We start from the raw sequence: 21,664 nt of genomic DNA on the forward strand, positions 1-21,664 counted from the left end.
GGCTCCATGATCTCAGAGGTCTGTTCCAACCTAGTTGATTCTGTGATTCTGTAAAAGAGGCTCTTTTACCCTCTGCCTGCCTGCTGATTTCATACCTGTATCCCAGCAGTGCAGAAGAACTGAGAAAATCTTATCACCAAGTGGTTTTGTTGTCATGACTGTGAAGTTTCTCTGTGACAATGTATGGATAATATAAGGGCAGAAGTTACTCTGTCAAACCTATCCAACCAGCTCCTTCTCTGGTGGAGGCTCAGAAATTCACTAACAAATTTCCTGATCCAAGCCCCAAGGTACACAGTGCTAATGCAGTCAGCAGTGGCATGGTCTCTGTTCTTGGAGGAGCACGAGCAAGCTCCTCTCAGATGGGTTACTGCGAGTCTTGACTTAACTCTTCCAGAAAATTCCTGCTTAAGGCGAGTGAGAATTTTGCTCTGAAAAAAGCTGCTGCAATGAAAACAGAGAGCAAAGCAAATCTGCAGCATTCCTCTGAAATACAAGTGCTGAAAGCACTCTGAAAGCTGCACATGTTGATGAAGAAAGCTGAACAATAAGGTTTCACTAGAAAGTGATTGTGATTTTTGCCAAGCATAGAATTAAAGGTCTACAAGAGAACTACTTGCTTTGGGTGGGGGTGAGGAAATATATAAGAAACAAGAGAAGCATCATCTGATCTGTCTCTTGAGACATCCTTCTACTTCGTGGCAATCAGCAACTCAGAGTGAAGCTGAGCCCATCCCTCTTTCCAGGAGAATGTCAAAACGTTTTGTTAACAGTGGCGGGTCAAGTTTCACAGCCAGGCTGAAAAACAGGAAATTACTACTATTGCTATCTATAGGTCATGAAAAAAGGATTTACCTACAGTCTATTAGGGGCAACACTCAGAAGAGAATCCAGGAAATCTTGTGGCTCATCATCTGCTTTTTGCATAATTTCATTTTCTGTCCCCAGAAGGCAGTGCAGTGTTATAGGTACACTGCACTCAGTGAAAATACTTCAAGCAACAGCCCACAGTAATCTCATAATTTTGTTTTGTCCTTATTTTCTTCAATGATCAACATTGCCTCTTTCATTTTACACATTACTCCTTTCCCATTTCAGATTCAGCATTTCCAGTCTGGAAAGATAATGCTTTCACAAGAAAAAATAGAAGTAATTCTGCTGACTTGAAATACAAGCTGGTCTGAGTCTTTTGTAATGAAGGAAGAATACTGGCTAGATATATGAAGTTATCCTCTATCCAAGGTGTGCTGTGGGATCTTAAATATCCATCTGGACAGGACATGGGGAGAGCAGATGGAACTTCAGTTTAGCATTTATCCTAGCAGCAGCATTCAGTAAGGCAGCACGTCTCTGAGTCCAAGCCCAAGCCCTAGCTCAGTAAAACCTGAGTTGACCTTCTAGCCAAGGAGTAAGAGTACTGTTGAGTCAGCTGTATAACAATGCAGAGGGAGATGGCAACGGCTCATAAATCTGTTTTGTATTTTAGCATGCCATTAAACTGCTCATAATTAGGACAAAGCACAGGATGAAACCCTAGGCAGGCACTGATGCTGCCCTTATTACCTGTGGATTGATCCTCCTCTTGCTCTCACTGGTGTTCCATCAGTGACTTGCTGGTGTTCCTCTGGTTTACTTTGCTGCAGTGAGGAGATGAATCTGGCCCAGAGCTCTCATATACGTTCTAATTTAATTCGTGTCTCTGTTGCCACACGGGAATTCTCATCTAGACAAAGTCCCCTCTGGGCCCTGTGCTATTTCCAAATATAGGGCCTTTCCCCATTTGTGCTGTATTTGGTGGGAAGCCCACCTAACTCTATTCATTCACATGACTTGCACCACATTTTAAGGTTAGATTTAAGATCCTCCCTCTGCCTTACAGTCCATTTTAAGTACATTGCATGTTTTATTATTCGTTTAGTTTTCTTGCACATAAATCAATATATAATGAAGCTAAGCACTTTTACACTTGCTAAGGCACTGTGCAGACATTAACTCTCCCAGGCCCCTGGAGGTGAGTAAAATAGAGATCATTACTAGCCTCTCTATCTAGGTCTATCCAGTGCATTCCACAGCAGAGTAGGGACACAATGGATTTTACAAACAGACAAAACCAGGCTGGGAGATTACGGAGCGAGCTGTACTAGGACAAGGAAGAATATGACCCAGAGAATTCAGTATGTGCTTACTGCAGCTGAAAAGTGCACAGAACACCCCCCCATATACCATGAAGCTGTGCCCCCAACAAGGGACTTTGGATGTGAGCTGGATGCAGAGCCAAGGCCAGTGGATTTATGTGGATATGATAATCACTTCCTAATTCTACCCCATGAGGGATATGCCTTCAGAAAGCAGACAGACCAAAAGATTTATGGAGATGATTGCTTTTCTTTGGGGCCCATGCCAAATGTTCTGGTGTGTTAGGCTACAGATGGAGATGCAGTGATTTGCACAAGGTAATGTAACAGAACGGGCCCAGGAACTGGAGTCACAGAGGTTCTCCAAGTGCAATCCCACAGAGCATCACCATGGCAGTGGTGTTCTCTTCTACTGATTGACAGACTCATGTCATGGACATTCCTAAGCTCTTGAAAGGACAAACCTATGAAATGAACCATTCCCCTATTACAGCAAACCCAAATGTCACGGATGACACCCCAGGGCAACACTGTTCCATGAGTAAATACTTGGGAATATGTAAGGAGCAAACCTGTGGGGAAAGGAGGAAACAGAGTGTGACGGAGTAACCTAGGGGTGAGCAATTGCTATAAAATCCCTCTGTGCCCTGCCACAGAGAATATGGGCTTGCTAGAGCCTGAAGCTCACACCAGAGCAGCTCACAGTTGTTAATTCCAGAGAACCAAGCTCAAATCCTGCTGTGTTGGCCAGGATGGAGGCCAATCACAATACAAGGCAAATCCTTTTAATATGTTGCATATCATTGCAGTAATCCAAGACAAATCTCAGAAAAGAATGTGACTTTTGCAAGAGTATTTTTGTCACTGTGAAAATTATTCCAGTGAAGAAACAGCAAAATTATCTTAGCAGCATTCAAGTTGCCTGTCAGCCTTCGAGTGAGAATCCCTGGGCAGGAGTCTGAGGAGGCCACAGCATCCAAGAGGATGCCAGGGAATGCTGCAGTTCCTGCTGACTTCTCAGCACAAAGGCAGAGAAGACAACTACACCGCTCAGCACCAATAACGAATTTACTGTTCTATTCCAGGAGACCAACTCCATTTGTTGTAAAATCTACCACAGCTTCTTTATAGCCCTTTCTGACTTCCAGGGTCTAATGGCACATGCTGAACACGTCTGCAAGTTTCTCATTTTGCTATCATCAAGTTTAGAAATACACCCTCTTAAAACATAAAAGCTGAGGTTCAAATGACTCCAGATTATAACAATTTAAGAAAAACATTAAATATTTCCAGACATAATAAAATGCACTTTGGTAACAACAACTCCTTGCAGTGCTACAGGCCGGGGAGCAGAGTGGCTGGAAAGCAGCCCAGCAGAAAAGGACCTGGGGGTGCTGGTCAACAGCTACATATGAGCTGGTGTGTGCCCAGGTGGGCAAGAAGGCCAATGACATCCTGAAGTGTATCAGAAATAGTGTGGCCAGCAGGACCAGGGAAGTGATTGTCCCTCTTTACTTGACACTGGAGAGGCTGCACCTCAAATCCTGGGTTCAGTTTTGGACCCCTCACTGCAAGAAACACATTGAGGGGCTGGAGCAAGTTCAGAGAAGGGAATGGAGCTGGGGAAGGGTCTGGAGAGCAGGTCCTGTGAGGAGCAGCTGAGGGAGCTGGGGGAGCTCAGCCTGGAGAAAAGGAGGCTCAGGAGGGACCTTCTCACTCTCTAAAACTACTGCCTGAAAGGAGGTTGTAGCCAGGTGGGGGTCGGGCTCTTCTCCCAGGTAGCACGTGACAGCACGAGAGGAAATGGCCTCAACCTGCGCCAGGGGAGGTTCAGGTTGGACATCAGGAAGAATTTCATTACTGAAAGGGTTCTCTTGCATTGGAATGGGCTGCCCTGGGAGATGGTGGAGTCACCATCCCTTGGAGGTGGTCAAGAAACAGTGGACGTGGCACTCAGTGCTCTGGTTTAGTTGACAAGGTGACGATCAGTCAAAGGTTGGACTCGATGGTCTCAAAGGTCTTTTCTAACCTACATGACTCTGCAGTTCTGTGTGAAAACTGTGAGAAGAGTCAATACCTATGACTATTCATTAAATAACGTACATCAAATCCTGACTCAGTTGCCAAGAAAGTACTGTAGGTCTAATCAGAAATTTCCACTTACCTAGTGAAGGCAGGAAAATTAGCCCTCTTTCCCCCGTGGTAATCCATGCTGATCTCTGGGTTTCTGTACTGCCATTACACAGGAGAGAACTGGTCAGATGGAAAAGGTGGATTCTGGGTCCTTTAAACATGTTTTCAGGGTAAAAAAGTTCAAAAGCTGGAAAAAAAAGTGATTTTTAAAAATACTAAATTAGTTGCTGATTGCAAAAATCTCTGAATTAGAAGAACGTCTTATATAATGAAAAGATGCAGATGAAATCTATAATGAACAAAAAAAGTAATTTAAATTGTTCCCCAAGGAAAATAACCCAAAGTGGATCTCCTGAAAGCAGCAAAGAAACTCACAGAAACAAAGACTAATTTACTGTTTTTTCTTGGAAAACATAACTGCAATTCACACACTGCAGACACACCATCAGAATGGTTTACTATGAAAGCCATTCTGAAAAAGAAAACAGTGCTTGACACAGGATTTGAAGCTATCAGTACAGCCCTAATTTCTAATGTCTAAATGCTTATCTCTTTTAATTCTAAATGAAAATTCTCAACACCCTTAATAGTACCTAACAGTTCTACAACACTTTTCACCATTAAGTCTTAAAATGCCTTACAAAAGGTTAGAGACATTATCTCTATTTTACGAAAAGGAAAACAAGCATGAAGAGCTGATTTGCCCAGACCCACCGAACAGACTGGGAGCAGACACAGAGCTGTGATCCATCCTCCTGTGTGTTCTAGTCCTGAGGAAATTAGCATTCCCTCTAATTGCATTTTTATTTCCTTTTAGAGAGCACATAGGAATATCTGGAAATTTAGGAGCAATTTTTAAAAGTGCTTTTGGGGAAAAGGAAGATTTTAGTCACTCATTATATGACTAAATTAATGCACATAGAAAAACACTCTTATGAATATCAAATGTGGCACACACTCCACATTCTAGGCTATTTAATATTTGCTCTGAAACTCTGAATCAAATCCCTCAACTCAATATTGTTTACAATTTATTCAAACTTCAGTTGATGAGACAACACAGAGGTTCTCTTCAGTTTACAAGTGGCTGTGCTCTGCTGATGCCACCTTCAACAACAGCTGGTCAGGACTTTTGTGGTTCTCTGCCACATCCACCTCCTGATACTTTCTGAATATCAGTACCTATCCATCCCAGCTCTGAAGGGATACTTGAATCAATTCCACTGCGTTTTTCAAGGCATATATTTAGCACAACAATCATTTCAGAGCTTTTCCTTACCACTTTAATTCTGTCTCAACCTTAATTCAGGAACTTAACAACATCCATTGATTATCTGGTTACAGAGTCACTTTCCATACATTCATATATGCAGGTGTTATTATATATATATTGAGCTACAAATCAGTTTCACCAACATTTGTAGGCTTACAACATAAACTCTCCTGCAAATTAAAAAAGACTTTGGGCAACTTGACAAGGCAAGGCTGAAGCTGGAGAATGCTCATCACCAGAATTAAAATTGCCAGCATCTAATTGACCCTTCCGCTTCCCTTTAAGTCACAGAGATGGGAAACACAGGCTCCCTGAAACATTCCCAGCTCTGGCTGGGAGTACTGGCACATTCCTGACATGGGGAACAGCTAACCCAGGTATTAGTGTCTGGGGTAACAGTAGATATTTAACAACTCACACCAGAAGAAAACAGAAAAACATTTTACCAGGTGGGAGAGCTGGAGTAGGTAGACGGGATATAATTATACTCACTGGAATTTAGCCAGAACACTTGATCAAATACCCCCAACATCCCCATTAAAGCCTTAAAAACAGTTGCAGGTACTTTTCAAACTTAGGTAAAAGCGCCTTGTCCGTGTTGGTGTGCAGTAAAACACCAACAGGGTCACTGAGGCTTGCAGGGGAGTTTTAAGTGTGTGTTATAGGTATTACCACATACCTACCAATATTTGAAAACGGAGCATCAGTAGAATCTACTTAACACACATTTGCATAAATATGCATCAATTTGCATCAGATTACACAAACACTTGGTCATTTTCCCTATGCATTCCCTGCTCAGGCCGCACACCTCATCTCTCCCCAGGGCTGCTTTTCCCTCGCCGGCAGCCTGACATGAGGGAGTAATGGCCCTTGGAGTGGGGGAGAGCAGCACCGTGAGGGGAGCAGCACCGTGAGGGGATCAGCCCCTCAGAGACGGCGAGAAAGCCTCAGCACCGTGAGGGGATCAGCCCCCTCAGAGAGCGGGAGAGGGTCTCGGCACCGTGAGGGGAGCAGCCCCCTCAGAGACGGCGAGAAAGCCTCAGCACCGTGAGGGGAACAGAGCCCTGAGGTGAACAGCCCCCTAAAAGCACCTCAGTCCCGAAACCGTGAGGGAAAAGCCCTGGAAACGGGAGAGCCCTGAGGCTGCAGGTGCGGTAGTTTCTCGGAGCAGGAGTTCTGAGGTGAGCAGGTCTCCGTCCCGTGAAGAGCAGCTGCCCAGGAACCACCCGAAGAGAAAATGGAGGCTGCGGAGGTACCTGGGGTGACAGAAGGGGAGCTGGTCAGGCTCGTCCGAGTTTTGTGGCAGTGCTGGGAGGACGAAGGGTCAGGGAAGGTCAGGAAACAGTCAGGGATGGGCTTTGGAAGAGCAGCGAGCACAGCCAGGGGCGGGCTTTGGAAGAGCAGCGAGCACTGTCGGAGTGGGCTCTGGAACAGCAGCCCCGTGTCCTCAGGTGGGTTCGGTGTGTGGAGAAGGAGTAGAGACCTGGCTGGCAAGTGTCGGGTCAGGGCCTTTGAAAGGGGAGGGGCAGGAGTCTGCCTGAGGGAAGAACCGAGCCCAGCCCGCCTCTCCTGAGGGGCAGCTGCTTCTGCCTTGGAAACGGGGCAGTGATCACAGCTCCCTGTAGACAACTCAGTCGCTCTGTGCCCCCTACCCTGTCTGAGGGTGTTCCTGTAGCTCTGGTGCCCAAAGCCACGCTCTGTTCCGTACTGCTGGAGGGTTTGGGTCTAACTCTTGCTTTGTGGTGCAGGTGGGAGGTCCAGAGAGGCCCGTTCGTGCACCTGGAGCTCAGGGCGAGTACCTGCTTGTGAGCAGTGTTGCTGTTTGGAATGCAGGGGCACTGAGAAATCCCAGCACTCTGCTCCTGAGAAAGCTGTTCTGGAGGCCGGCAGATGGGAAATGTCATGACCAGGAGGAAAATGAATGAGGTAGGCTGTGGTCAGCAGGATGCTGAATGTTCTGAGCAAAATGATCTTTAGGGTTACTATGGTATCTCCAGGGATGCTGAACTGGGACGGTAAAGTAGTTCTGGGCTTGTTCCAGTGTGATTAAGATCAAAGTCTTTTAAAAACAATGGGTTTGTGGTTAAGGCATTGGACAGTGGCTCAGTGACTGTGGCCTCATTCCCTTCTCTCTGATTGGCACTCTGGACAAACTGGAGCAAGTCTGTTAATTTATCTGTGCCTCACTTGCACATCTGCAACATTTTTACTACACTAGTTAAATCAGCAACATCTCTTCCTCTCTGAATGTACAGCCCCTAGTGTGGTGGTGATCTGCCATTCTCAGTGGGGCTAAATTAACTGAGGAGAATAAGTCACTTGGTCAAACAAGGCTTTATAAATGATGATTTTATTTAACTGTAAATGTTTATTAGATAAGATATGAAGGTGAGAAAAAATATACATATATAGAAATTCTTAAATTGAGAGATTCCCAAACCCTTGTACTAGGGAGCTGTAGATATTTAAATGGCACTGTTGAGTAAGATTAAAAATAGTTTCACTACTCATGTCTTGTAGAAGTCTCTCACGACCCTGCAAATGATTTCTCTCTGTACTGATTTTTTTCCTTTTCCCATTCACTGAGCAATGATTATTTCCCATGCTTTTAAATGGAGCTGAAATTAGCTTGGTTATTTTTGTTTAACAACAACAACCTCAATGCATGTTGTGCTTTTTATCCTGCAAAAAGAGCTTTGTTTGTTCCCTGGCATTGGAGATGATGTCAGCAAAGCTCCTGGAAGAGCAACTGCTGTTAGCTAATTGCTGTCTGCTTCACAACCAGCAAAGGCAGGAATGAAACCAAGGTACCTTTGTGCCCCCTGGGCTTATATTCCAGGGTGTAACTTCATCACAATGCAGTAACACAAGGTAGGCATGAAGTAGTTAATATATAACGAGGATATATCAAGATGGTTTTCAGAATTAAGTTATTCTTCTGATCAGTAACAATAATAATAATAATAATAATAATAGTAAGAGGTAGACAATTCCTGCTTTTTATGTTCAGAGGTGAAACTTCTGAGCAAAATACAGGAGATGGGAATATCTGAAAGGATAAGCCCATTTACACAGTCTGGCAGGATTTTGCATGTGAGGTTGATTTTTTTGTCAGTTCACATAAGAGCAAGAAACTGTATTTTTGCCTGTTTGTTTTGTTGGGAGCATTATTCATCCATCTAGGACATTATCAATCTAATACATGCATCCTATTTCTACTAAAATCAGTGAGACAGACCCTGAGAAACGAGGGCAGAAGATAAATACTGTGAAGACAGAAGAAAATGTCTTCCTTAATTCCTGCTGGCAGCAGTTCATTGTGTCATGCAGAGTGCTAAGGTCTAATTGCATAGAGATGGCCAGCCCTCACACAGGAGTTTATCTCTTTTGGCAGACTAGTAACTGGGAGAATGGTGACTCCTCAACCCTGCAGTCCCGTGAGCCAAAGGGTTAATTTTTATTCCTGCTGTGGTTTCTCTGACTCTCTCCTTTGATGGAATCCGCATTCAGATTCTCCAGCAGTGAAGAAGAGGGCAGGTTTTTCCCTTCCAGGCTTTCATTATGTTGCAGTTTTCATGATTTTCCAGGGCTGCTGGGTTCATGAAAATTAATGCAATTCTGCCAGACTGTTTCCTTCGTTTCTGATGTGCCCTGATGCATTATGAAACCATTCAAGGGACTGAAATTTCCCTTCCACTGAGATCGAACCAACAGCGTTTGGTTCGTGATTTGTTTCTGGAGACTTCCTTACGACTCTGGTACGGTTCCAAGTAGCCCAGCAGAATGAATTGGGGGAGTCTTCTGTGCTTGGGACCCTTCCCTCCAAAGCTTCTTCCCATTTGATGGCACCAGCTGACTTTGCTGGGAAGTGTTACATGTACTCAACAGGCAGATTTTGCAGATATGTCTGTTCTGTAGTATTTCAGAAACATTTGTTGTCCTTTCTCTTCCTGGACAAGGAGAGGGAAACAGACAGTGGACAGGGAATATTTAGCAGATTGGAGTTTTCAAAGGCAACCAAAGACTGAAGCAATTGGTGCAGTGAAAAGAGAATACTTTTTTCTCTGATGTATACTTTTATGTCCTCCAGTGATGGCATCTTAGCTGATGGTAAGCTCAATTTTAGCTGGGGGAATTTCCACTGCAGGCAGGGGTTTACTCTAGTGCTTTATTGATTGCTATAAAATAGTCCTGTATTTCTGAGAAAATCTTCTGTCGGGCACTCGCAGTTTGGATCTCTTGATTGTGTCATGCCTGTGTCTTGTGGCAGAAAAAGTAAATGCTGAAGAAGAGAAAAGTTGATTTTGAATGTAAAGGAACATGGAAAATCAGAACTGAACCTGATCATGTGTACTAGAGAGGAATAAAGGTTTCCCTGAAAACTGTCAGGTAAACCCCTGTGAGGAGGAGTCCATCCTGAATATGAGGGTGACTGGGAGCTGTGCTCAAAACAAGCCAGTGTCTCTATATTGGCAGGCCATGAGAACCCATCCTGGGAGGCCAAATGAGCATGATGATAAGCTTTTATTTTTATAATTTCAGTGTATACTTTGAATACATAGGCTCCATCCAGGATCTTTTCCCTGCTCTTTGACAGTGGTGTCTAGGTGTGACCAAGCCATCTTCAACCATATGGAAGTTAAAATGGGGGCACAGTGCAGGCTTTTCACAGGGGCTCCTCTCTTCAATAAATAAAGTGTTGCACAGGATAAAGCCACACTGTGCTTCTGTCTGCATTGCTTTTGCTATGTGAGCTGTCTAAAGTTGAACTAGCTGAAGGATGCCAGTATATGCTGCAATCCTGATTGCACTGTAGTCATACCTGCAGAGAGGAACAAGCTCAGGAGTGCCCCAGCTCCATCATTCACATTGCAACATCAGTGGGGAAAGGGCTCTTCCAAGGAATTCTCCCCTGCCCTACTTTTTGCATTATTGGATTTCTATCCAGTGGCTCAGTAACCTGCAAAGATGGCCAAGGGGCAACTTACCTTCCTTCCCCTCCTCTGTTCTCTCCTGACCGATTTGCTGAAAGAACAGATAAAAATTCCAGTGTCTCCTTGTAAACTCACAGAAAAAGATTAAAGTGGGTAAGGGACCTCTTCCAGCTCCCTCTTCATTTCCTAATGGTTTCCTCAACAGCCCCAGAACACTTTTGTGACTTTTCAAGTATGTAAATGAGCCAATTCCTGTCTCTTCAGGTATTTCCAAGTAGAAGTCAGGCAAGCACCACCTCTTCCAATGATTATATGCCTGTTCTCTACTGTGATCCCCTTCTGATCTGCTGGGACACCTCATACTGTTTAGCAGTGTGTGAATAGCAGGGTGCTTATGACATGCTGACATCTACTTACATCTTGCAGCTGAAAACCCTGGTTCTACAGAGAAAATTGCTGTAATTTCAGGTATAAATGCATGGAAATTCTTGGTATCAATACTGTACTGTCTTTATAATGGTGCCTGATGCTTTTTCTGGAAGAGTGGGGTGAAGCTATGTAAGTAGGAAGTTGGAAAGGTTATTTGGTGGCTGAGTAAGTGCCCATTGGGTACTGAAGCATCTGAGATATGTATTTGTGCTTCATGCACAAATAAAAATATCTCAGTGCATCTGGCAGAAAATGAAGGGCTGGATCAAACCACAGCTGTGGGCTGTCATGGGCCATGGTGGCAGTGCCACAGTGGGCTGCTGAGATGATGAGCTGCACCTCCATCAGCTGCCCTGATGAACCTGCTGGAGGACATTGCCCACTGCTGTTGGACTGTGGGCTGAGCACCAGCAAACTGCAGCTGCCTGTAGTCCTGACCCAGTGATGTAACAGCAGCATCCTGGTCTGTGAGCACAACATCTTGGTGGCAAAGTCTGAACTTGACTGAAAGAGCCCATTAGCAGCATTCCTTCCTTCCTTCCTCTTCCTCACTATTCCTTGCACTTTTAATTTCTTCACAGTCCTAACTGCTTCACATTTTTCACTTCCTCTGTGACATGAAAGGATCAATAGGGAACCATCAAAGAAACAGTGTAAGGACTCATCTATTTCCAAAGTTTTTTCTTTCTTTTGTCATTGTTAATTGGATTGCTCATAGCCAGTGGGCTTTTGATCTACTTAGCTGCCCCAATGGCAGGGGAATGGAGAGGACAGGAGAGAGTATTTTAAATGCTATAAATCATGTAGAGATGCAGAATGGTTTATCGTGATCAATAAAACCAACAATTACCCTGTCATTACCCCATACACTGTCATGATGGCTTCAAGCACTGGCAGGGAAAATATAAATAATAGTAACATGCATTAAAAGGTAAAAATCAGAAGCCTCATTGGTGATGGTCAAATATACAGCCCAGAAAAATGAGGCTCCCATCTTAGAGCATGTCTGAGGTAGGAATCACCTGCAAGTAGTTAATACTGGCTTTACTTGTGTTCTAGCAACAGCTTTCCATTTTTAGCAGAGATCAGGGCTCTGAGAACACTCATCACTGTCTGGAGTGAGGGCCAGTCCCTGCTCTGGAGTGTTTCAACTAAAGCAGAAGCAGCAGCAGCCAATATTTGTCCAGGAACTGTGTTCTCTTCACTATGGGAGGCACTGATGCTTCAGGACTACACTGGTTTCTGATTCCACTGAATGGACAAGCTCAGGCTGAGGTTTGCCTCTCATTGGATTCCTGACAGAGACTCTGTGGATGTCTGTTGGACCTAAAGTGTCTTTCCCAAATTCAAATTGGTGGCAACACTTCTGTTGGTTTCAAACAGCACATATTTCATTCATCATTTGTAGACACTGCTTGAACTAACACACCCAAACCAGAAGTGAATGAGGTGCTTTAACAGAAACATCACTGAAAACAGGGGGATTGCCAAGGGATGCTGCTGTCCCCAGTCCCTGCCCTTGTAGTGCCTGTGCACTCCTTAGATAAGACCTGGACCTGTGCCATTGTACAGCCTCTGCCTCTCCCCTGCTTCAGTGAAGACTTGTCCCACCTAACAATTGACTGAATTAAAGATTTCTGGTGGGATCAAGTGCTTTACTGACAACTTTATTGGGGCATAGAGTGTAGGTACAGCCAATAGTCACAGCACTATTGGGACAGTCACAGGTCCCTTTTCCTGCAATTAGGAAGCAGCTCTACGAGGGACTCTACTGTCCCATCTTAAAGCCCCATGGTGGATTCCATCTCTACAAATCCACTGCCAACGGATCACATGAGATAACATGTACCTGTCATGTTGGCAAACAAGCTAGATGCATCCTTTTTGGTAAAGGTTCTACCCCCACTGGACATCTCTCATGGCAAAAGAGTTGTTTTGCACCAACAAGCAGCCTCTGTGCGTCTTCAGCGTTCCCCTGGTTTCCGTGGAACTCTGCCAGCCCAGCAGTGGGTCTGGGAGACCAGCAGGGAAAAAGTTAATACAATTGAATGCAGAGAAGAAAAAGCATTGAACTTTTCAGTGGTGTTTTTCTGTTTCGTTTTTTTAAATGCAAGTGCTTAAAACGATATATTTATAACAGCTGGAGGAGTTTTATAGTGCTGTAAAATGCAGAGTTTTACAGACTTATAACCTGTTGTGTAAGGGGCGGGGGGGAATGTTGCTATGGAACAAAAATAATGATGTCACATTATTAGTACTTTTGTCTTCAATGTACCTGGCTGCTGGAAAATTACAGTGTTTGCAACAGACATTGCAAAGATAAACACCCAAAATTTGAAACAAGAGCCACATAGTAACTTGTTAAAAAATTAAACCCACACACAGGAGCCATTTCTTTGTTCTTGCATCTCCTGTGTAGAGGAATAGAAATGACATGATGTTCATGATCAGCCCTATGTTCACACACAGGATGTGTTTCAGCCTTTGTTTATTTTCTCTTCGTGCAGCCCATCTGTGGGACGGGCCTGATCTTGAATGCACTGTGCAGATGTGGCTCCTTGGTTCTGTGTGGTCTTTAACAAATACATCCTACTGGAGCTCTGCCACCTCTTCCTGTCAGAGGAGAGGGAACTGGAGGAGTCTCTTGGAGACAGAAAGGGGGTGAGAACAGAATATTCGGGTCAGACCGGGGTTAACCCTGCCTATGGGAGTTTCTCTGTAGTCATTGTTACCTTTACTTTGATGTTTCCTGAACATCCTGGTTGGGCTCAGGGCTCACACTCTCCATATATGTTATCATGTCTCCCTCATCAGGAGCTAGAGAGGGCTGGAATGCTCCAGACATTTGAAATTCCTAAATAACACCATTGCTTCTGGATATGAGCTGACTTTCACTGTGCTGCTCCAGCATTGCTGCACTGCCCTCCCAAGTACACGTGTGTGGAGGGGATCCCATTTAGCAGGGCACAGCTCTGTGCAAACATACAGGGACAATCTGCTGCTGAAGTGATTTTGCTTTCCTAATACAATGCTATGCTCCAGCTGCTGTGCCTGTGACAGGGTCCAGTGGAGCTCATTGGCTGTGCTCAGTGCATGTGGCTATTCTGGACCCAGGCTAGACTGTTTACAAACAGTAGAGAGATTCTGCATCTGTAACACAGTTTTTCTGCAATTTAGAGAAACGTTTCATGGCTGATGTAGAGTTGTCAACAATAAGTGGAAACCTCAGTCCCAAGAGCTTACACTTTAAATAGAAAGCAAGGGCAAGGGAATGATTATTCATCCTCGATTTGCAGATGAGTAGCTGGTGCATACTGAAACTGTCTCATCAAAGATTATGCAGGAAATCTGTGAATGAGCTGAGAGTCGAACTCAAACCTCCGTGTTCCCTGCCTGGTATTGTCTTTCCTCTATCTGCTGCCTGCAGTTTATTTTGCCTTCTTGATACAGCTAACTAGTTCTAGGTTCAAAGCTGTCAGTGTTTGAGATCCTTCCTACATTTTAAGATGTATTTTGGGAAGAGCAAAGTGCAGGGGACAAGTCTAACAGCAAACATTCCTTGGCTGTGCAGGCAATGCAGACACCACCTGTTCTCTCGCAGGGGGTTAACCACTGCCTGCTGAAACCCACAGACATCCATTTATTGATTACATCAGATGCTCCATAAAGCCTTTATTAGTCTGTCTAAGGTACTTAAGCCAGAACACATCAATGTAGGTTAGTATATCTGAGTGCTTGCATTGTTTATCCTACTTATTCTCATGATACTTCATTTGGCAGGACAGTTTTGCTGTTTCATTTAACAGAGGGAGAACTGAGGCTCAGAGAGACTTGATGACTTGGGCCAAAGTATACACAGTCAGTGGCAGAGGAGGGAGTTGAATCTGGCTCTCTGAAGTCCCAGGCTTGTACATTCAGCAGCCATTGACCCCCCCCCAGCCTGCCTGGCTACCTCTCCTAGCAGTTCTGCTTCACTGCAGAGTTGCTCAAGAGGCAGCAGAGCAGGTAGTTATCCAGAGATGGAGGGAGGGAAAACCTGCAGATATGGATGCCTGGATATGTTCCCTAAGATGTTTATAACCTGCACAACGTAAAGTTAGTGATTCCACCTATACAGGTGTATATATAGACTTGGTGGGGGAAGGCAGGCATTGGTTTTGTGCCCTGAGAATGGGCTGGCCACTGTCACAGCCCCTGAGCTCCTCAGCCTGCCTGCTCTGTGATTTATCATTTCCTTCAGCTGACGAAGAGATGTCAGTTCTCCTGCACTGTACATGTTGGGGGATACATGCATATGATCCATTTGACACGTCACTGCATAATTGTGCCTTTTGTGCAGTGTAGGTGTGACTTGTCACATATGTTACGTGGTAATTTTCCTGTGACACTGATTGTGACAGCTTGAGAAGAGCTACCTAGGGTGGGGAACAGCTGAAAGGGTAAACAAGTCCAAGTCTGGGCCAGGAGTGTCCCCTGTTGGGTGTGAGAAAGAAAGAGTTCTTCAAAGTGAAGGGGACATTCTGAGAAGTCTGTCCTAGCCACTGTATTTCTCACTGGACAACAGTCACATAAAACAGGTTACAAGTGAATGTCTACGAGCTTGGGAGCCTCCAGGCTCTGAAGCTCCTGCACACAGGAATGGCAGGGGGACAGTGGGATGAGGCACTGGTCTGATGCTGCAGAAGCACCGAGTCAGACTGTGCTGCACTTGAGACACGTAGTTTATCTGTCTGGGCTTTATCCAGTAGAGGGGGGTGTTGGATGCTGACCTGGAGATGGCATTTGTTTCTAGGTGTGATCCTTGCACAGTCTCCCCATTCTCCTTGCTTTTTTCTGGCATCTATAAGCAATTTGTAAGGTTTTTTTTGACAGAGGTCTCACAAACAGATTCCTGTGCTTGTTATTTGGAAAGGAAACTTGTTGATGATGTTTTAACTTGTGCTGGTTTTAGTGATTCTATCCCTTTAAATTGTAAATCTCATATGACCTTGTGAATGGGCAAGGTTTGGGCTGTGGCATCCCAAGAGTGCAGGGAAAAAAGTACATTGTGGTGGAATTAGGGATAATAATGGAGGATTAGACTTGCATGATTCTGTATGGAATACAAACCAAAGCAGATCTGTAGAGGGTGATCTGTTATTGGAGGAAGAACTGGAGACCATTTACCATCACCAAGCAATGTACCATGAATTGTGCTCCAGAGAAGTCAGCAAGAATTAGATGGACCTTTGGACTTTCCATATGAATTGAGTCAAATTGGCTGAGGAATGTTATACATTTGAATCTAGCAGCACAGCTTCCTACATGTGATTGTATCCCAGGTCATAAGCCCTATAGGAATATTGGTTTTTTGACCACCTTTTTGGCCTCAAAAGAATTCCCAAGAAGGGGAGGAGAAGCCAGGATAAAAGGAAAATGTTCTTTGTGCAAGTACTGACTAAACCCACAGGAACAGATTCTGTTTTGGTTGGCAATGCAAATCAGAATGAACTCACCTGTGAAGTGAAAAGGAGTCAGACTAAATCATGCCTTTGGAGTCAGGTCCAAATGGAACCAACAGAGGGATGATGTTCTAGTGGCAGACAATGAAACAGGATGATAATGCCCAGCAACAAGCCTGTTTTGGACACCTCAGGAATGTACCTGGAGAAGAGTCAACATATCAACCTACTTGCTTCCATTCTGGTTCCTTTCCTAGAAGAAAGCTGAAGAAAGATAAGAAAAACTACAATTTAAAAGAAGTAAAGCAGAGCTGTAGCAGCTGGAGAGTCCAACTTCCTTGTTACGTGAGTTAACCCTTACAACTCAATTAAAAGGGCTTTGGATTGAGTCTGTTGGCAGTGGACTTGATTCTCATCCAGGCAGCTCCTTGCCTGTCACATGGCCTTGGCCATGCCAATATATTTTACTGTGCCTTGGCTTGTCCAGCTACAAAATGTGGATTGCCCTGTGAGAAGGGCCTGGACCAGCCCCTTTCAGTGCATTTGTGTGTTTAAGGCACCAAAAGGGATGGAAGAAAAGGGTAGAGGAAAACTCTCCAGAAGTGCCCAGGTCTGCTGAAGTAAATGGCCATGGAGGATGCAGACCCAGAGCTTTAGAGGCCAACACAGTTTGGCATCCTGAGAGGAGCTGCCTTTTGCCTGCTAATTACTTGGACCTATCCCTGAGGCTTTGTCATGAGATGAAACACTCCTTTATAAGGCACAGCTGGAAATACTTTATCCCCTTATAGATTTCTTCTATTGCCTGATGTTTCCTACAGCATCATGCACTATACTGTATAGTAAATCTCTCCTCCATCAGACGGGCAGATACAAAACAGAAAGTGATTTATTATTCAGCCCCATTATGCCTGTTTTCATAGAAACTAATTATTCTGCATTGTTGTATTAGATACTTTAAGAAAGATTACATTTTTCTTACTTTTGGCTGATAAAAAAAATTAAATCCATCAGTTTTCCTAAACACATTAGAGTAAAGACAGAATTTCTGGTCTAATTATTAATCAGTCGGATTTGAGGACACAGAATATTTGACTTAAGCTCAATATATGCACGAACAATGTCCCAATATCACATTTTGTATTGAAACAATTTTTCACTTTATTAAAGTCTTTAGGAGAGGAACCCAAGCTGCAGCTCTCGCTCAAGGTCGTGGGAGCTTAAAGCAGCCTCATTGGTGTAACAAAGCTTAAACGTTATCTTCAACTTTACAGGCACTACAGGCATCTTCTTCCCTCCCCTCCAAGCCCCTCGTTATGCCTTAGTGTTGTAGGGATGAGATAAGGGAGAGGGAAGCCATCCATCATGCCTGGAGCCTGGGTGGGAAAGTTCTGCAGAAGGAAGAGAAACCAGGGGCTTGGGGCAGCGCTAAGGTGGGTGCTGGAAATTCTGATAGAACATCATGTGGTGATTTTTATAGGTTTGAACCTGGAATTCAGCCACGATTTGCCAAACAGCACAGGTGTGTGCTTATACCTGAGCACCTCAGTCATCAAACTGCAGATGCAGGAACAGGGAAAGTGAAGTACAGCTCTAAATATTTTCCCAAATCTGATCTGCTGGCAAGGACAAGCAGGTAGCTTGGAGAATGGCTCTGATACTGTAACCATGTCTCCTCTTCCTCGAGGAGCACAGGAGCCATCAGGGTATGGGCTGGTCCCAGTGTGTTGGTAGAGCCTGAGGGATCCAGCCCACCAAGCTCCTGCACATGGGATCCTCTGTGAGGATCTCGGCAGGGAGGGCACAGCACTCAGCCCTTACAGTTGCATTTCTCTTTCATGCAATTGTTGTGCATCAGATTTGTTGTTGATTTTTGCTGTGTAAGCAAAAAATCAGCCCAAAATGGATGAATTTTATTTTGGTTTTAGCCCAAACTGCCTTGTGGTCATTCTGTATTTTTTTAAAGACGAAAAATTTCCATCAGCAGTGCAAGAACTGGAAAAGGTGGTGATTTCAGGAAAATCAGAAATAGCTTAAACATTTTCCAGTCCCCATTCTGGACTGTGGTTCTGTGGTTCTGTGGGAGGACCAAGGATACTTGACTTGCAGGGACAGGTCAGATGCAGGCCCAAATCTAAGCCAGGATAAGCTCTGGCTACTCCAGTTCTGTAGAGGAAGACAGATAACCTCCCCACTAAAGGATAACTGAGCCCTCCTGAAAGGGGTGTTTATGGTGTTATCCAGAGAAAGGGACTTCCCACAGAATTCAGTCAGGAAGTAGACCAGAGGAGAGAAGATCTGTTGTGGATGTCCCATCCTGGAAGTGTTCAAGGCCAGGCTGGATGAGACATTGAGCAAGCTGGTCTAACAGAAGGTGTCCCTGCCCATGGCAGGGGTTTGGAACCAGATGATCTTTACAATCCCTTCCAATCCAAACCATTGTGTGATTCCATGTCCTTGGCCTGTCTTTGAGGCTTAGCTGTAAACCAGTGGCTGGGCACTGTCAAAATGAGTCAAAGGACTTGTGTCCTTGCTGAGCATTCCTCAGAGATCCCAGGATATGTGGTGTGAGTTAACCCTTCCATGGCCTTGGAACAGTGCTCTATTCAATGCACACCTTTTCCTGAAGGGGGAACTTCTCCATTCAGCCGCTCCACTGCAGTTAGGAAGAATCTCATCTCACAGGTCTCATTTTCTAATCAACCATGCTCCATTTGTGAATACCACTTGTGTACACAATTATGGTACAGTCAGTTAACAGCATAAGGTAGTTACATGATTCACAGGCACCTGCATTAGATATTTGAATAAACTCATGTTAACGTTCCATCAAATTTCCATTTTAGTGGCAAAAATTCACTGCGCACACAGTCTTACACGTATTTTCTGAAACTGGGCTCGCTGTCTAACAAGTAGCAATACAAAGATCTTGTCTGCTTTCTGAGCTACCAAGAGCTTGTAATTCATTGTGTTATGCTCATGTTCAGAATCAGATTTGCTTCTTTAATAACAGCTACAAAAAACCCCACAACTGTACAACCCTGTGCCTTTCCAGGCTCCCCCCGCAAAAGCCCACTGTCAACATAAAACGTAGGGCATCAAGATTAATAGCAGAGTAATGCATGTAGATGTCATTTCCATTTTAATTCTAATCAGTATTTAGCATGGCAAGTGTCAGTGTAACACCAGCATATGGAAGCTGACACTGTCACTGCTGTCATGTGTAGGGGGTTGTGGGTAACAGTCCAAAAGCGAGGGCATCGTTCTCTTATTTTCTTCTGGTTAAATACCACAGTGCAGCAAATTAACTTTATTTTATTGTCACATGCTCTTCTGTAGCTGCTTTGTTAACATTGCTGACTCTGCAGGACTGAGAGGGTGAGTGCTACTGGCTGGAGGGAGGTGGTTTGCTGATGGCACCGAAGCCCGTGTCATACCGTAGAAGGAAACAGAAGGAGCAGGAATAGAAGGGGGAGATGGACAGCTAACAAACATTTCTAAGTTTGTGCAAAATATTTTGCTGTTTCTTTCTTCTTTTAGCATTTCAGTGACTCAGAAATATGCTGGGAAACAGCAAGCCTCTGGCCTTTCCTCTCAGAGCACTCCACAGTGTGTTCCTCAGCCTGAACCCGGCTCCTCAAGGAGTCTTGGCTGGAGTTCTCCAGGCTAAATGTGTCTGCCTTTTGTTTCCCTGAAACACTGCACTGCACAAATGTCAGGGCATGCACATGGTGTGTGTCCCTCATTTGACCTCCTCCTGTGCTGCCATCATTGAATCTGCACCTCCTGCATTTGCAGGACAACACTTTGTGTATCTCCTGCTCCGTGGCAGGTTTGTGACTTGCCAAACAATTGAAATTCTTTAATGAAATCTCAGAGCAGAAAACAGGACAAGGGATTGTGCTGCTTTTGGGGTGTGCAGTCTAATGGGGCATCCCTGTTACAGAAACTGCTGAAAAACCCCCATCTCACTTGGGGCTCAGGTGAAAACTTTTTCCCAGCTCTGTTTTTCTGGATCCTCCCATCCTTTAACATTCAGGACTTTGTTTATTCTTGTACATGCAAGCAACTTGTACATGCAGAAGAGATAGCTGATTGTATCTGTAATTTTTCTTCCCTTCTGCAGGCTCCCAGTTTTGACTAAGTATTCTTTTAAAAAGAATAAATAGCCCTTGGGAACATGTGAACTGGAAGCTGAGATCTCATGGCAGTGAAATGTGCCTGTGTAGCTCATATATACTTCCTTGATAATCCTTTTCCTGACTGCTGTTCTCCAGGGCAGATAATGATTTTATCTGTAGATGTCACCCCTAGAATATCCACAAGTTGTATTCTTAAATGAATTTTCAGAATAATCCCATTGCCTCATTTGGCTCTGCAGAGCACTTGACCTTGGTCTGTCATTTCCTGCCTCAGGACAATCCTTCTGCACCTTTCTGAAAGAGGGAAGAGGGAGGGGAGCCACTGGTCTCCAGGCAGGGTTCCCAGGACTGGGGAGGCTCCTCAGGGACCTTTCTAACATAGCCACATAGGACTTTCTCAGATTTTTTCACCAGGCCTGCTACAGCAAAGTCACCCCTGCTCAGGCTCACTCCAGCCTCCATCAGGAGCCTGACCCAGTAGGACAAAGTCCCTGCTGGCAGTTGTGATGAGTCCCCATCACGACATCCTCGTTCACTGCTGGCTGCACTCCTGGGTCTGCCTCTCCCCGTGCTTCCCACGCAGTCCTCTGGTTCTCAAAGGTCCAGGAAAGGGGCAGGGAGGTCAAATGCTATGTGGGGTTTGTGGGTTTGTCCTCTTTTACTATTTTATTATTCAAGGAGAAGCAGCCTAATCTTTCTAGCTAAAAAAAAAAATAAATAAATAACATTTACGACAGAATCCTCTCCTGGCCACAAAGTAGCATATCCAAGAGATTATAGTTTCCACTTTGTCATCTCTGTTGTAAAAAGCTTATCAATTGACTCTTTGCACTATACATGGGCAATATGTTCTGATGGGTGGGACTGGGACTCAGGAAGCTTGAATTTTAACTCCGTCCCTGCTACTGGTTTGCTGTGCCCACTTGCAAAACTCACTGCATGGGTGTTTCCCTTCTGTTAGTCAGCTGTTAAGTTTATCAGCCTTTCTAGAGAGAAGTCCATTCTTCTCCTGGATACAGAATCCAGAGTGGTGGGGCTGACCCATTTACCACAAAAACTGGTAGGTGGAGGTATCCCAGCTTCCTTCTGGCACCTGAGCTTGTCTCAGGCTTGAAGAGGGTCAGCACAGGTTTTCCTGAAGGGTGTGACAGAACTGGGCTAGATTAAGATCAGA

General features: G+C 44.6%; 1 protein-coding gene and 1 long non-coding RNA gene across 2 annotated transcripts in view; one reads left to right on the forward strand and one right to left on the reverse strand.

Moving 5' to 3' along the window:
• Window positions 1-6,890, reverse strand: part of CACNA2D2 (calcium voltage-gated channel auxiliary subunit alpha2delta 2) — a 238,878-nt gene extending 231,988 nt beyond the window's left edge. Inside the window, exons 1-2 of the mRNA XM_051811399.1 lie at window positions 6,801-6,890; window positions 4,300-4,455 (exon numbers count right to left, since the gene is read on the reverse strand). Of these exons, the coding sequence (XP_051667359.1) occupies window positions 4,300-4,346 (47 nt within the window). The 5' untranslated portion in view covers window positions 4,347-4,455; window positions 6,801-6,890. The remainder of the gene's footprint in view (window positions 1-4,299; window positions 4,456-6,800) is intronic.
• A 281-nt stretch (window positions 6,891-7,171) lies between these two features.
• The window catches only part of LOC127481812 (uncharacterized), a 59,660-nt gene continuing 45,167 nt past the window's right edge, over window positions 7,172-21,664 (forward strand). Inside the window, exon 1 of the long non-coding RNA XR_007908328.1 lies at window positions 7,172-7,470. This is a non-coding gene — a long non-coding RNA (uncharacterized LOC127481812). The remainder of the gene's footprint in view (window positions 7,471-21,664) is intronic.

This window comes from Manacus candei, unplaced genomic scaffold, assembly GCF_025592945.1.
Source record: "Manacus candei isolate 608988 ecotype Guabito, Panama unplaced genomic scaffold, ASM2559294v1 h1tg000082l, whole genome shotgun sequence".
Lineage (NCBI taxonomy): Eukaryota > Metazoa > Chordata > Aves > Passeriformes > Pipridae > Manacus > Manacus candei.